Source organism: Stylophora pistillata, chromosome 9, assembly GCF_964205215.1.
Source record: "Stylophora pistillata chromosome 9, jaStyPist1.2, whole genome shotgun sequence".
NCBI classification, from domain to species: domain Eukaryota; kingdom Metazoa; phylum Cnidaria; class Anthozoa; order Scleractinia; family Pocilloporidae; genus Stylophora; species Stylophora pistillata.
The window spans coordinates 17,872,701-17,887,937 of record NC_142527.1 but is presented as its reverse complement, the minus strand read 5'-3'; the positions used below and the strand labels follow the sequence as shown (position 1 = coordinate 17,887,937).

The window sequence follows — 15,237 nt, the reverse complement described above, 5'->3', positions numbered from 1 at the left end:
AAGTAAGTGAGTGAGAGAGGGAGAAGTGAAAGAGTGAGAGAGTGAGCAAGTAAATGAGAGAGTGAGAGAGTGAGAAAGAAAGTAAATGAGAGAGTGAGTGAGTGAGTGAGTGAGAGAAGGAGAAGTGAAAGAGGGAGAGAGTGAGCAAGTAAATGAGTGAGTGAGAGAGGGAGAAAGAAAGTAAATGAGAAAGTGAGTGAGTGAGTGAGTGAGAGAAAGAGAAGTGAAAGAGGGAGAGAGTGAGCAAGTAAATGAGTGAGTGAGAGAGTGAGAAAGAAAGTAAATGACAGAGTAAATGAGAGAAAGAGAAGTGAAAGAGGGAGAGAGTGAGCAAGTAAATGAGGGAGTGAGAGAGTGAGAAAGAAAGTAAATGAGAGAGTGAGTTAGTGAGTGAGTGAATGAGTGAGTAAGTGAGTGAATGTGAGAGTGGAGTCACTGAGTGAGTGATCGAGTCAGTTGGCGGGGACGTTTTGTTTATTTCGAAGCCTCTTTTCTTACAATGAACATGGAATTGTTAAAGAAGAATAAAAGAGCAAACCATAAAACTTGCTACGAAGATTGCAAAAACCTCTGATATCGTAGCCAGCTTAGACAAATGTATGGAAAAATGAAAAACGAGGAGTATGTCTTTTCCACGAAGTTAATCCCAAACTTTCCCCTCAAGCTTAGCCCAGGTAATTTGTCTAATTTTTGGTCTAAGAATGCTCTTTTAATAGTGGCATTTATCGATGCAATGAAACTGAAATAACGAATTACGACGATCTCTGTAACAAATTAATCAAAAAGAAAAACGGATCGTATTTGTTATGTGACAAATAACCGCGTGTATCACCGCCCTACCTTAACATCAGTCTTGGGTTGGTTGACGATCCGGATGTTTTTTCTGGTCAGTTCCTCGAACCTATCTACGACACAGGTTGAAAGTATCTGAAATTCAAAATAGAATCAAGATACTTTAGTTAACTCTCTATATTCATTAGAATCAATTAAGTCATAAAAGCTACTCAACGGATACACGTCGTCAAAATGTGATTCTGTCAAGAGTATTGCACGCAAGGGGCCTTGAATTAATAAATGGTAAAGCTGTTTGATTGAAAACCTCTTAAGACGCTGTTCACACTCTTTGCCAAAATCGATCTCAATAAAAACTTGGAAAACTGAATTGGAAGACAAAGTAGCAAGCATAGAACAAATCGCTTACCCTAATGTGAAAACTGAGATGAATCACAAGAAAGTAAATACATTTGTTTTTCTCCTCGTGGTCTTTCGCAGGTGCAGAGTGTCGCGAGAAGCCAAATTAAAATGAGCAATTAATTAGTTACAGGGATTCAACAAATTGGCTTTCAACGAATCAATCATCAGCGCTGCGGGAGAACAGGTAAAATAATTTACAAAATTGTTTATTAAAAGCAAACCTATTTATTTAACCACAGCCCTACCCGGCCTCTGTGTAAATAAAACAGGTAAATGGGAGGGTTTACAGACACGTTGTAAAGCGTAAACCAAAGTAATTAAATTTCTATCAAGAGAAGCTGATAAACTTTGGGGTGTGCAGCAGCGGGTATTGGAGACACTTCCTTCAGTCTCAGACGATGCATGGAAGTGTGGTCCTTACAGTCATGAAATATCAGCCTTTTCTGTGATGCTGATCTAAGATTAAGTCGGCTCCATTAAAACCATCAATAGTTACAATTTTATCAGATTGCAGAATAGAGAAGTTTCTCTTTCTTATCTTGTTCCGACAGGAAAAGGAAAAGCATTAAAGGAGGAGTGGGCGTAGATTGTCCCACCCTTATGTTTCCGCGGAACAGGCGTGTTTGCAGTAACTGAGTTCGAAAATCGCGTTCTAGTTTTCCTTAGGCTCAATGGCAAAATTACTGAAAATTGTAAACTTATCAGATTAAAAAGACTAGAAGAAGTTTCTCTTTCTTATCTTGTTCCGACAGGAAAGTGGAAAGCATTAATGGGGTAAAATGGGCGGACTGTTCCACCTGACCTGTTCCGTGGGACAGGCTTGTTTGCCGTTACAACTGGGCCAGAGAGTTCGAGAAATCTCTGCAGTTTTCCTGAATTGAACAAGTGAATCTTACCGTCACAAAAAGAAGAAAAAAAAAAAACATCGAAAAACAAAGCACTTTCTTAAAAGAAAAAAAAATTGAGTAGTATATCCGGTTAATGAAGCCAAAGCAAAGAGCATATGCCTGATCTCATTTTGAGTTTAGCGGCGAAGGAAGATCACTTTCGCACCTTTGTTACATATCCGGAACAAATAAAACTTATGTTCCCGTGATTTTTATTATACCACGCGAACAACTACTAGAGTGCAGTTTCTTCAAATGTAACAGTTATTGTAAGCGAATCAAAAAGCCTTATTCTACCCAAGATGCTACATTTTGTCACAGCGGTGCTTCTTGAAAGTCTCGCCAACAATAAGTGTAACTGTGATATCTGTTTGTGAGCAAATCATTACTCTCTCTTACGCTAAGTAATGTTTAAAAACGCCGTACTTTCTAATGAAGGGTTCAGGAGCTAAGTAATTCTTCGTGGGGGATATATCCTCTGACAAAATGCGAAGACACCACTGAAAAATCAATTCATCATTTTGCTTAGTTGTGTCAGACACCTCATCAGTTCATTCATGGTCTTTAATGTTTTGGTCACTCACTCATTTGCCAAACTATTATACTTTTTCGTACATCGAGCCAGAAGACTGCAGTCGAAACTGTTTCGATCTTGGCAAGGCCGCTTTACGTTGCACATTCTTATCACAACATGGCCGAATGAAAATTAACTTTTAACATTCGTACAAGTTTTGGAAATGTAATAAAACAGAAAACGCATGCCAGCTTTTCTTCGCCTTTCTTGTGACAGCAATCTCCGGGTGTCTCCTTTCATTTGCAGAGAATGCTTTTTCTTTTCAACTCATCATCATTGTTTCAGTTGAATGTGTCTCTGTTAAGATGTCAGGTTTTCCTAGGAAACTAAAACAACTGTCTCGCGCAGCAGCTTTGTTTAATTAATCCAAAGTTTTGCTCATTTAGGCCGTTAGCTGAATAAACAGTTTTTACGACAGCAGTGCAATATCTTCGATATTTCACAGGCGAAAATACCCCTCAAACCGGTGAGCAAATAACTAGTCTTTTCCAAGTACTGAACTAAAAAATTTTTATTGATTATAATTGGAGAGAAATACGTTTATATAATCTCTTTGTTACTTATCATTATGCATTGACTGTCGCCAACCCATCGACGTTCAAAGATATTGAAATGAGTTGAACACGAAGTCGTGGGAAGCCTTGACGAGAAAATGTTTTTGTTTGCAACTGCTCTGATGGGTTAAAGTGATATGTCTTCGCCTATCAATGATGTGGTAAAGTGACGAGAATGTACAAACGACAAACATTAATTAAGAGTAGAATTTTGTGCTCTCACTCACCTCAAAATCAGAAAGAAGATGGCTTATGCTTTTTCGCGTAAACAACTGGTGTATCGTCTCATTTCATGTCTGAGGCGGTCTTGCTATGACAAAGACGGGACTTTAAATGACTACAGTAACGAAGTGCTGCGTTTGACGTCCTGTGTCTATTACGTCAAGATGCTCATGAAACAGTTTTTGAATTCGAATTCAGTTGTCGAATAACGCAAAGTCTGTCGGGGAACGTACACATTAATAAAAGTGCCAAGCCGGTCAGGGCTTTCTGTTAATAGGGAATTTTTTAGATATCCTGGACATGACAAAAAGGCGCCAATTTCTGTCAAAAAAAAAAAAAAACATTGTAAAAATGCATAAAAGTCCATAGTATAACTTCTATTCTTCAATAGGATTTTTCCAGGTAATATTAAAGTCAGAAATTGTTAATGCACTGCTTAAAAAGCGCTGATTATTCAGCAGAGGTTTAAATTTTCATTAGTGAAAACCAACTGTTTAATTTTTTTTCGCTCGAAAGGCGTAGAATAAATAATTTTACCGCGATCTTCATTTATAAATTGGTTTCGTCATTTGAAGATTGTTTTCAGAGATCTCGATGTAGTTTATTTCTCTAGTGTGAAATGTATACTGTTATTGCACAACACGTTCACAGTTTCCTCGTCAATTTTCAGAAGGACAACCAGTTAACTTGCATGCAAATGAAAATTAACCGCTCAAGCTGATGTTTAATTGACACCATGAAATTATCATAATTGCCACAAGGCATGGAGATAGCTTTAACACGAGGTAATGGTCAGCCGTTAGTAAAAGTTATTTCGTTTCTGAAAATAAAACTGATGTGCGAAGAGACAGCAAATTCTTAGTTTGGGATTGTTGACACCCAATTTTCCAATTTTGATTTCAATTTCCTTGAAATGTGGATGAAATGCCAATTACAAAGCTGTTCCACATCTAAAGAGAAACACACAGGCCTGGAAAGATTATTCATAAAAAAGGCAAATTTGCAGCGGTCTTTTAGAAGTTACCGCGAATTTGCGTTAGCTTTACTGTTGAATAAATCAGAAAACATGGAACTTTCAATAGTAGTTTGAATACAACTTTCCTCCTTTATCAAAGAGCTGTATTCTGCGTTTTTTCCCCAAAATGTAAGTTAGTGCGTGAAGATCTTGACCTGTTCCCTTACTTTCTGCAACGTTCTGACTCTTAAACTGTCCAGAGATAGAAAAATAAGGATCTCCCTCTCCGAAATCATTGGGAAAATTTACAGTTTTATGAAACTACTTTTCGTAATCGTAGCATGTCCTTTTCTTAACTTTAGTCTCAAACGATGTGCTTCAATGACAGACTTACAGAAATGGCACTTCGCTAGTGGCCTACCAATTCCTGAAAAGAAGCTTGAAAAAAATTGGAAAATTGAAAAAGATCGCGGGATTCGAACCTATAGCTTTCAGAAATTAGTATAGCGCTACCTACCTAGTACAACTGAGCTACGACACCATACGTTAGCAGCGAGGTCAATCTTAAAAGGATTCTTCTTTTTGCGTAGAGTTTTATTACAAGTTGTCACACTTTAAATCTTTTGAGTAAATCTTGTATTCTTTCCATTATTCTTTTTTTAACAGTATGCGAAACGCGTCATCTGCTTTTTAGGGCCACTTTGCTTCCCTACATCAAAAACTAGATAGTTAATCAAGTCGTAAACTTGAGTCCCCTCAAATTTGAATACAAGCTCTACGTAAAGTTTAAGTGTTATCAATTCTCAGTTACCATGCATTTAAGAAAAAACTATGCCTTCGGATATACTGTATTAACAGTATGTTGGAAAGTGATTTCCTTTGGAGAATATGATTGAGTTTTGCGCTTCAAACGTTATAAACCACCGTAGGCATAATTCTGTTTGAAACTGTTTCTCTTTGAAGATCAATAAAACTTTTTTCACTTAAAAAAGAAAAGTCAGACAATTCTCCCTTGACGCCATTTAAAACATAAGATGATTCGATAACATTTCTTTTGGAAAGGGAGTCGCTTGAACGCGCTGTTAAGATATAGTATTTCTCTGCACAAACAGTTTCGGGACTGAGAAATGTTCCTAAAACCGATTACCTGAAATTACGTTTTAACAGCAAATGGTTTTCCCTTATTTTCAAGTCACTTTCCTTTAAACGACCGCAATCAACATATAAAGGAAGTAGATCGACCACTTTAGAGCATTTTAACTTAATGTAAACCCGAAATGGGTAGATAACCGGAGGGTGTTTTCTCCATTTCCTAAGTTAGAGCAGGCTTGTTTATACAATTAAGAGCCAACCCTTTATAAAATCAACAGCTACTCTGTGTTTCAAGATGTTTCAGCAACCTCCACTTCAAGATGATATCGAGATAATTTTTTTTTATCGCTCTCATGCTCTGGCACATATGAGTGACCTCAGCGCCCTCAAACGATAGATCGTTATGAATCTAAAAACTTTTAAGTGCCGCGCACAGCGGAGGAAGATAGAAAATCTAGTCAAAACGCTTTCACTGATAAATGTAGTTTTCTGAACGCTCACATTATTTTCAAAACCGGACTTCAGATTCGTACTCAGCACGGAAATTCGAACATCGATTAAATTGTCTTAAAAGTACACGTATGTCGGACAAAACAAATAACTTGACACAAACTCGCGGACAGAAGGCCTGACAAGGGCGGCATTTGTCACAAATGTTATTTTGGCCTTTCAAGGCTTTCAAGAAATGAGTGAATATCATACAAACACTGTGAAAGCAGCTGAAGTAAAAACATGGTCTTTTGACATCTTCCGCAGAAAAGCTGTCGCCTCGAAAATTTGATCTCCACCCGAATTGATCCTAAATTATTCCTTTAGTTAAAGGTTTCTTCTCTTTTTTTACCTAAAATTCAGTTATTTCTAGCGACAAGTGCAAATCATTTTTGGTCAATCTGGAGCTAAGTATTAAATCCGCATGTTTACGTGAGAATTTCAGGCGAAAAGTGGTTTAAAAGTCACTTTATCTTCTGAAAAGAAACCCGTTTAATCGGCGTGTGTTTGATGTTCACTTCTTGCGGTTTTACTTTTCTTCTCACTTCTTTCAGGACTGTTTTACGGATATTTAGAGTGCTGGCACATAAGTAAGTAAAAAGCAATTGAAATTTAGATCACTGAGTCTTAAAAGAGTCAGATGTTTTCTCAAGTGTCTTCAATTTGCCATTAGCTGACTGCCTGTGAACTTCATGGTGAAAATTGGAGAAATATTGGCGATTCGTCTTTTCAATACGCAGCTTATTGTTATCAACATTAGCAATTTAGTCCCAGTTTGATGGAGATGTAAGATGGGTGGACTCAAACAAACCTTAGGTAACGAGAGAAGAATGATTGAGTAAATCCTCCGATGTCCTTCCTAATCGCCAAAAGCGTTTACTTATTCTATGCCGTCAATTCATCTGCCTTAAAATGCATACATTTTTGCCTAATGTCGATTTTCGAATCATACATGCATTTTGGCCTTTTAACGCATTATCAAAAAAATTGCTTTGAGATGTCACTTGTGTTATAACTTGAGACAGCTGGACAGGAACGAAAAGAAAATTAAGAACGCCTCACTTTGGCAAAGCAAAATCAAATGGCATTAAATATTTGTATTCATGGTCAACCTTTCTGCGACTCTTCAAACGCAGTTCAACTTTACCTCGTTAAATTGAATGAATGAGTAAATTTTAGCACTAGTTCCTGTCGTTAAAAGATGCAAATTGTTTTGCGAAGCAGTGGTGAAGGCCTTTTATCACAGCGGTGGCCTTTCATGGAGAGCATTAGCAGGCTGTTCGTAGTTTTAACTAATTCCGGTAAAACCAAGCAAAAAAAAATTATTGTGAGGCGAACGTCCTATGCAAATCATTATAATGATCTGTTTTGTGCCACAGGCCTCCCTAGAGCAAGGTAACATCCTTTTTCGTAATTTAGTCGAAATCTTGTTTCTTATTGGTCAAATACCTAATTTTTATTGCGAAGGTTAAAAGCATGTCCATCTAAATTACTGCAATTGTTTCTACCGCAACTGTACTCTTTACTGCATGGGCGATTCGCAACTTAGAAAAACCTTTTGAAATCTTTCTGTATGATATCAATTGCCACCAATTGGCCATTTTCTGTCTTGAAGCAAAAACTGAACTGGTTTGTGATTAAGATTTGAATTTAACTGATCAGACACATTGCTTCTTCGAAAATAGCCGAATAATTAACCGAGTTTCAGTAATCGAATCGCTTCATCAAAAATGGCTTTTATCTCGGATAAAAATTTAAAAAAGGGACAAGACCTGCTTTGCTAAATAAAAGGAAGTTTCAGGGATAAAAACATCTTATTCAAATTTAAGAAAAAAATGAAGTGACCGGGTTGAGTTGTTATTTGTAGCATAAGAAAATATCATCAACAATGAGCAACTAAATGCAATGTGTGGTTAAATTGATTGTCAAACCGCTGAATAAATCATTTTGTGGTCCTTCCCGAGCTTCAAATTCAGCCATGCGGAAGTGCTACAAAACAAAATCGAATGAGTGTATTCACACGCTAACCTTATAATTACGCTGCTGTAAATCTATTTATCGTTATTGTTAAAAAAAGGCGAATAAATGGTGACATTCTGAATTAAAATGTACGGACTATTCGCTGGTTTTTTCAATTATGCCCAGAGCTCTCCAAAAGATGGAAAAAAGGAAAAGATTAAAAAAAATGCCCAATAAAATTATTACAAAGTAAACAAAAGATGTGCTGCAATTTAAGCTGGTTGCAGATTAGATACTTAAAAAACATTTGGGCTTCGACAGGGTTTCACTTTATGCCTCCCAAACCGCTCGTTGGGAGCAAGGCGAATTTTGAGGATGTCGTAGCTCAGTTAGTGGTAGCACCCAGCTAGTTTCTGGGAGGCTTGTGTTCCAAGGTTGAAAAGCGTGGGAGAAGTCACAATATAAAGTCGAGCTGCGATATCTTAGTTGGACGGTCAAGGACACACATGCTATCGCTATCATATAAATTTGAGGTATGTACGATTTTTTTTGGAAGAAAGAAAAATATTACGATAAATCGTAATATTTGCTTCACAAAAACAGTGGTCGAGTGCACTTGGTTTAGTCCGAGAGCACTGCCGTTGTTGTTGTGTCTTGTTGCTCCAGCCATAAGCCGTCATGGCGTCGTCTGCCACCTCCGATTTTCTCAGTATTCGTAATAATTGACTTTGTGACAAAGAACTGTCAAGTAAGACAGTCTGACAAAAGCTTATTGGAAAAAAATGAGCTTTCGGTTCAATATAAAATAATATCGACCAGTACTCCGAAGAAATTCATCCCAAATGGGTTTGCTCGGCAAGCAAACGAATGCTTTATCGGGTCCGGAAAAAAAATCACTTCGACCTCAAACAATCTATTTTGTGGACAACTCATCGAGAACAAGACTTCCCTTGTTTCTTTTAACATTCATGTGGAAACTGCAAATGAGATTGAATTAAAGATGTTATTTTATCGGTCGCTACCTCTACGAGGTATCTTTTAGACATCTCATCGGAAACGGAAAGAATTTGATACTGAACAAAACAGTGCCAATAAAATACGTGTACATGCGAGAATAGAGATGAAATGTCTGTCAATAATTAGATTTGTAACATAGTTATGTAGAAATAAATGAGTCAATGAAGTTTGTCTTGAAATTTTGAATTCTGCTCTGCCGTCCCTTTCGCATTTCAATATGGCCGCCACAAAAAAGCTAGCAAGAAAAAGAATCGTCCGCGTCCCTATCCTCTCTCTGCCACATCAGTTTGTTTTGGTTTTGTCTAGACCAATCATATCAGAGGAAATGGTATAGACAAAACTTTCTATGGCCCGGACTGATCTTTCATTTTCGTATAAAATTTTTAAGAACTTTATGATCGGGCGACTGAAAAAAAGCACCAAACCTACCCTTGAAACCTTTCGGTATTGTAGCGCGCGCCCGCTGTGCATGATCTTCGGCTCAGTCCGATGCAGCTGTTATGTCCCATTTACAAAATTTTTCCTATTGTCGAGCAAAAATTGTTTACAAATATTAACTACGACAAAATTTCTTCTGACAAACATACTGGCTTAAAATTGAGTCTGTCAGTTTATAAGAAAAGCACTCTATTTGCTGTGGAAAGCCTGTCGAAGGAAAATCGAAAAAAAGACTTTTGACTTTTGTAAGACGGTATCCAATGCAACAAATAAAAACAAAAAAAAAAACTTACCGAGAAAATTTAATAGGAAATGAGGGCTGAACAAAATAGAAGGGGCTACACTTCAATTTTATTAGATCTCTTGGCCAAACGTAATTATTTTCATCAGTTTTCAGTGAAACTGCAGACAACTAGTGTTAAGTTGCTAAGGAAATAGTTCCAATTCGACTACACTTCACCATCATCTATTTACCGTCGTCATTTTCACTTCAACCTTAAGCTTGAGTTCAGCAAGTGAAAGAACCTTGCAAGTTTACAAATAATTTCTCCTCACCGGAATAAGTTCTTAATTCATGCGAAAATTCAAAGATAATTCGGTGATATCGCATGTCTTGGAAACTTATTTGGTGGTATAAATATTTTTTTACTAATGATCAACAGTAATTGAAAACGTGCTCACTATAACAGAAGGTGATTGTTGTTACTCCAAGTAATTTTTCGTAGTGCGATCGAGAGAAAGTGTAACGCATGTTTTGCATTAAACTGACAATAACTTACGCGTTTAAAAATTAATTTAAGTTGAGGGGGCGTTTTGTGGTTATTACAGTAGAGGGGACATGTTTTTTTGTTCACAAAGTTGAACCAGAGAACTTTGAAAGTGAAAATTCAACGCAGCAAAAGGTATGCAGCTCGTCAACATTTTGTTCTGCACTCTGCAAACATTTTTGAAGGATAATAAGGACAATACCCTCAATATGGCGCAAAGATATGCTTGTAAAAATTAACAAATTTTAACGATAGCCCTAAAGGAAAATTAACCGTAAAAAAATTTCTCGTGACAACAATAGTAATTTACTCACATTCGCCTAAAGCCCAACCTCTGCTTTACGATGGATAGGTTATGGGCGAATGAATTTTTGCATAAAGCGTAGGGTGAGCTGAAAGAGGAATTGGCCAGTGCCGGCTGAAGGAGAGGAGGGTGGGGACATTTGCATGCAACAGTGCATAAAAGTTCTTGAGAATTTCCCTGGGGACTTCTAAGGCCAATAGCATTTCTACCACGAGAGTGCAAAGTTACCCGATTTTGTAATTCGACTTGCGGCGGCTTTTACGCGAGTAAGATTAGAATGATATTAACCGTTTGCAGTGAAATTACCTAAATTTTAGTAATAAAATGACCTAAATTTAGTATTGAAGTGACCTAAATTTTAGTAGTAAAAACCATCACCCCACTAAGACCCTCGGAAAAGTATTTGCTTCTCTGGATAGATAATGTCCAAGGACAGATATCTGAGCATATTTTCGCTCCAAATGGAGGCTATGGTTTATATGTCTGAGTTCCTAGCAGGAGTGATGTAACTGTTCGCAAACCAAGAGAATAAGAACTGTTCATAATCTCTCGTTATAAACCTAAAGAAATCACAAGCTTTTAATCGCGTGCACTGAGATAAAATGTTTTGTATATTACCATAGAATAATTCGTAGTCCATAGCCGCATACCATGTATACCACGGCAAGTAAAAGGCCAATCACTGACGATCACTGCCATAAAATAATGAGGATGAGAACGAGGTATTTAGCACTTCTTTGATGATTTGGGACGACGTAGAAAAGAATGCAAATTGTTAATAATCCCAAGTAGCAGAAGGTAAATCAGTCAGCAGTTTGGAAAGGCGTAGCAGAGGAATCGATCTCGGAACTTAAAAGGCCTTGAAATATCCAATTTCAACGTACGCCTCGCTTTTTAAGTGCGCATTGGTGGTTTTGTTTTTAAAGAAAGTTGTCTTACTGAACGCTGAGGTTAAATGAAACGGCCTACCTAAAAACGAGAGGGGAGGGGGGGGAGGTTAAAATTCGAAAGAAATGTAGTGTAAACGAGGCTTTGAGGGGATTCATCAGCAGAGGACGAATTCAGACCATGCATAAGGGATTCATCGATATTCAGTTGCAGAGGGTCTGATTCGTAACTTTCAAATGTAGCGCTCAGGATTCCTGGGAAGTACTGCTATTGGTGGAAGTTGTTCTAACAAATAAAAATTGTCCGGGCTAGCTTTTTTCAGCATTCACATTTTTGGGGAAAAACGGGTGAAAGTACCAGAAACAGCTCCAGGGACGGAAATCAAATCTCATTTCCTCCAGTGATAAACTCATATGATATATTTCATATGTTTTCATTGTGTTCGTGGTTTTATTATTCAGCTGATTACCTGATACACACAAAATCATAATAGAATCCCATTTAAGAAAAACTGCTGTCTGTAGTACTCATATAAATGACGGCAAAGCGGGTCCCTACTCGTCCTTAGGGCTGTACAAAGAACGAAGAAAACATAATTTAGTGTAGAAGAAAATTATTTTATGACTTCTATGGGTCATGAATCCCTTGTTGAGCTCCTTACTGTCCAAAAAGACTGCTGTGAGATCGAAAAAAAAAGTGCGACTTTGTGTGTCAGGTATGCGGCCTTGTTACTTTCGAGATTAGAGAGTGATGGGTCTGCAACCGAATTTTCAGCATCTTTGAACACAAGTATCGAAACATTGGATTTCTCCGTAGAATCTAAAATTTCGGTGAGAATATGGATAAATCAAGCAGTGACGGGGATGGCCATGGGTAGCAAGATCAACTGAGGAAAATTAAAGAGGGTGATGTTTTCTGGAGATGAAATTTAGTTGTTTGTCAAGTTGGGGTTCAGTCACCGAACTTTAGTGGTGGTGCTGAGGTCGATGAATGATTTCAAAAACACTATGGGATTTGAAACAGTTTAAACAAAATGTAATTCTTTCGCATTTCTTTCGTACATAACTAAACTTGATTTATCAGTTTATAAGTCAGGTGGAAGCGATTTGTAGCGATGTGTAACTCACTTATCCAAAAAAATTATTTCAATATTTTTTAGGGCCATATTTTTGCTGCAATTGTTGTTAAGAGATTATAGCGGAGCTCGCAGAGCGTAGCCCCATAATACATGCATCCGGAGTCCAGCTCAAAACCTGAGCGCAATGCATTATGGTCTAGGCCCAGGGACAAGGTGAGCACCAAATCGCAAATCGCCAAAGCGTGACTGGGAAGTTGAACACTATGAAAGGCTTTTGTTTTGTCAATCTTCGCAGTTCTAACTACAATTAACTATAATTCTAACTATTAACATGTCCAGAAGGCATTGAAAAGGTGAGTAATTATGATTTTATTGAATATTTTGTTACTTTTCTTCGATAAGCGGGCAGCTTGTTTACGCGTGATATGTTCGATCTTGACCTTTGTCCCTGGACTTTTGATAGAAAATATCACATATTTTATTTCTTTACCTTGTAGTATAACGAAACAATGGGATTCGGACATAGAAACTGTGCTGTTTTGGGTGTCATAACAGCGGGAAAAAGCTAAATAAATGGAGTCAGGAGATGTGTGAGGTCCACAACTCTCTTCGCAATAAAACGCCGTGCAACTGTAAACCGCCGTTTCGGTAGATCTACATCTTTTCCTGGGTGGTCTTGCATTAAGTACATCGTAATATCACTGAGGAAAATGGGAGGCCAAGAAGTTAGTCCATCGTTTTCACGCAGCCAATTGTCCTTAAGAGACAAAGGATCTGGAAGATGAGTCTTGTCAGGAGCAAGCAAAAGCTGGGCTTTCCCTGATTCAGTCTTGCAATTAGTTCATTTGCTGAAGGTTTTATAGGAATACCCATTTCAGAAGCAGCAAATACACGAGCTACCAGTTCAGCTTTGTTTCCTGAAACTTTCAGGTCTCTCTTTCGACAAAATAACTTCAAAGCGTCAAGATGCCACATGTTGACTTCATCGAGCGAAGGACTTCTTGCCGAATCACTCCTTTCGTCGCAAAAGGAAAATTCCCGAGGTATTCGTATTATGACTCAGTTGAATTCAATGCACGATGAATCCCTAGTACTTCCATGCTTGAATAATTGAGCCGATACAATTGTGGGATTCACGAGCGACTAAAAGCAGCTTCCCTATTATAAGATACAAAATCCAAAATGGCGTCCAGATATTTTTTGGTGCTCACCTTGGCCATGGACCCAGACCATAATACACTGAGCTCAGGTTTTGAGCTGGAACTCCGGATGCATGTATTGCACAAAATGGTAGTAGTAATCCATCAAGCGGATAAAATCCGTACAAGGTGTTACTTTTAGCATGCGCGGTCAACTGTACTGCGGGCACGCCAACGCCACGGCTTTGTTCAGTAGTCCAGTGGTCAGTGCCCTTGGCTCCAATTCGGACGACCCAGTTTCTAGTCCTGGCCGGGGCAAGGCGTTGTGCCCTTGAGACGTGCGGGAAGAAAAAATGCGAGCTCCGCTTTTAGGTTTGGCTAATTCTATTATATTATAGCATTAAACGATTGTAGGTTCTAAACTTACCACATATAGCGACACGAACAGCATTTGAATCCCCCAGTGCACAAATAGTCAAGCCAAGTAACATGAAAATCATATCGATCTCTGCAGGTCTCTCGGCAGTAATTGACTGTGTGGCTCGCTGGCGAACTAGGATGATTGCATCTGGCTTTGGGATTAAAGAAAAACAACATCACCATCTGAGGATCTTTATCAACAACATCAAGGGCTTTAAATTGGCTCCTGGGTATGTTAACAGGGGATTATCAGTCAATTTATACATGAAATTTAAGGCAATGGTTCCTGCTTTATGCAAAATCAAAGGATTTTGCATTAAAAAAAAACTTCTTCATTGTGCATGCCAAATCTTAGAGTAGACAAGTGGCTGAATAGAGACCTCAAGAAATTATATTTTTCTGTTGGCAGTTGTTATCAACGTCATGCTTACAAGGTGAACCGACCTTGAGACAAAACAAACGCGAAACTTCTCTTAAACATTTTGTTCCTTGCTACAATCTTCGAAAAAACTCTCGGGAAAGTTCAATTAAAATAGGCGCAAGTTCCGCCTCTTTTTCTTTTCCTCGCTGCGGAATTTAGTTCAACGTCTGTGATCGCTACCTTCGCCCTCACTTCTAATTTCTTGAAGGGGAGGACTCTGAGGGGCACTTTGGAAATTATATTAAGTACCTAAGGCTATATGTAGTAAAAAAAAAAAAATGAAACTTACAGTATGGACCTTATGTATGTGTTTTTTCGAAGGTTTTTTAAGGATTTATAGCCAGGGTGGATGATGTACTATGCTTCCAGCTTTCACTAAAGCTGTATCAAAATTCCTCCGCTTTTTCGCTGGGGAAATAGGAATTGTCAAGTGTAACAAAGGAGGGGTAGATTTTACGGAAGCATTTCTCAATAGCATTTTTTAAGTTCCTTACGTTGTAAGGTGACCAGCTTCTAAAGCCACTACCTTTATAGCAAATAAAAAGGAATGTCAGGGAGAGGTTTTGGCATCTTCTTTCTGCAGGGTTTGAACTCAAGGATATTTTATGGCCCAAAGTTAAGGGAGCGTGAAATCCCCTGCCCCTCTCCCCTCGAGGGTGCTCAGAACTGAAAACTTGCATTCTAAAGAAAAGATGGCGTTGTTCGAATAACAAAAAAGTTGCAAAATGTCAATCAAGACATCTCTTACCCACTCATACCCAAATTCTCTCGATTTTGGAAATATTCGGCCATAGACTCGTGGGAGTCATAAGGACCACTGTTATACGGTTCATACGGCT

General features: G+C 38.1%; 1 protein-coding gene across 1 annotated transcript in view; it reads right to left on the bottom strand.

Annotated features, from left to right (window-relative positions):
- Positions 1-13,625: 13,625 nt before the first annotated feature.
- The window catches only part of LOC148723603 (uncharacterized), a 2,416-nt gene continuing 804 nt past the window's right edge, over positions 13,626-15,237 (bottom strand). The window contains exons 1-3 of the mRNA XM_088734465.1: positions 15,157-15,237; positions 13,985-14,129; positions 13,626-13,887 (exon numbers count right to left, since the gene is read on the bottom strand). The exon at positions 15,157-15,237 is cut by the window's right edge and continues 804 nt beyond it. Of these exons, the coding sequence (XP_088590591.1) occupies positions 13,626-13,887; positions 13,985-14,129; positions 15,157-15,237 (488 nt within the window). The remainder of the gene's footprint in view (positions 13,888-13,984; positions 14,130-15,156) is intronic.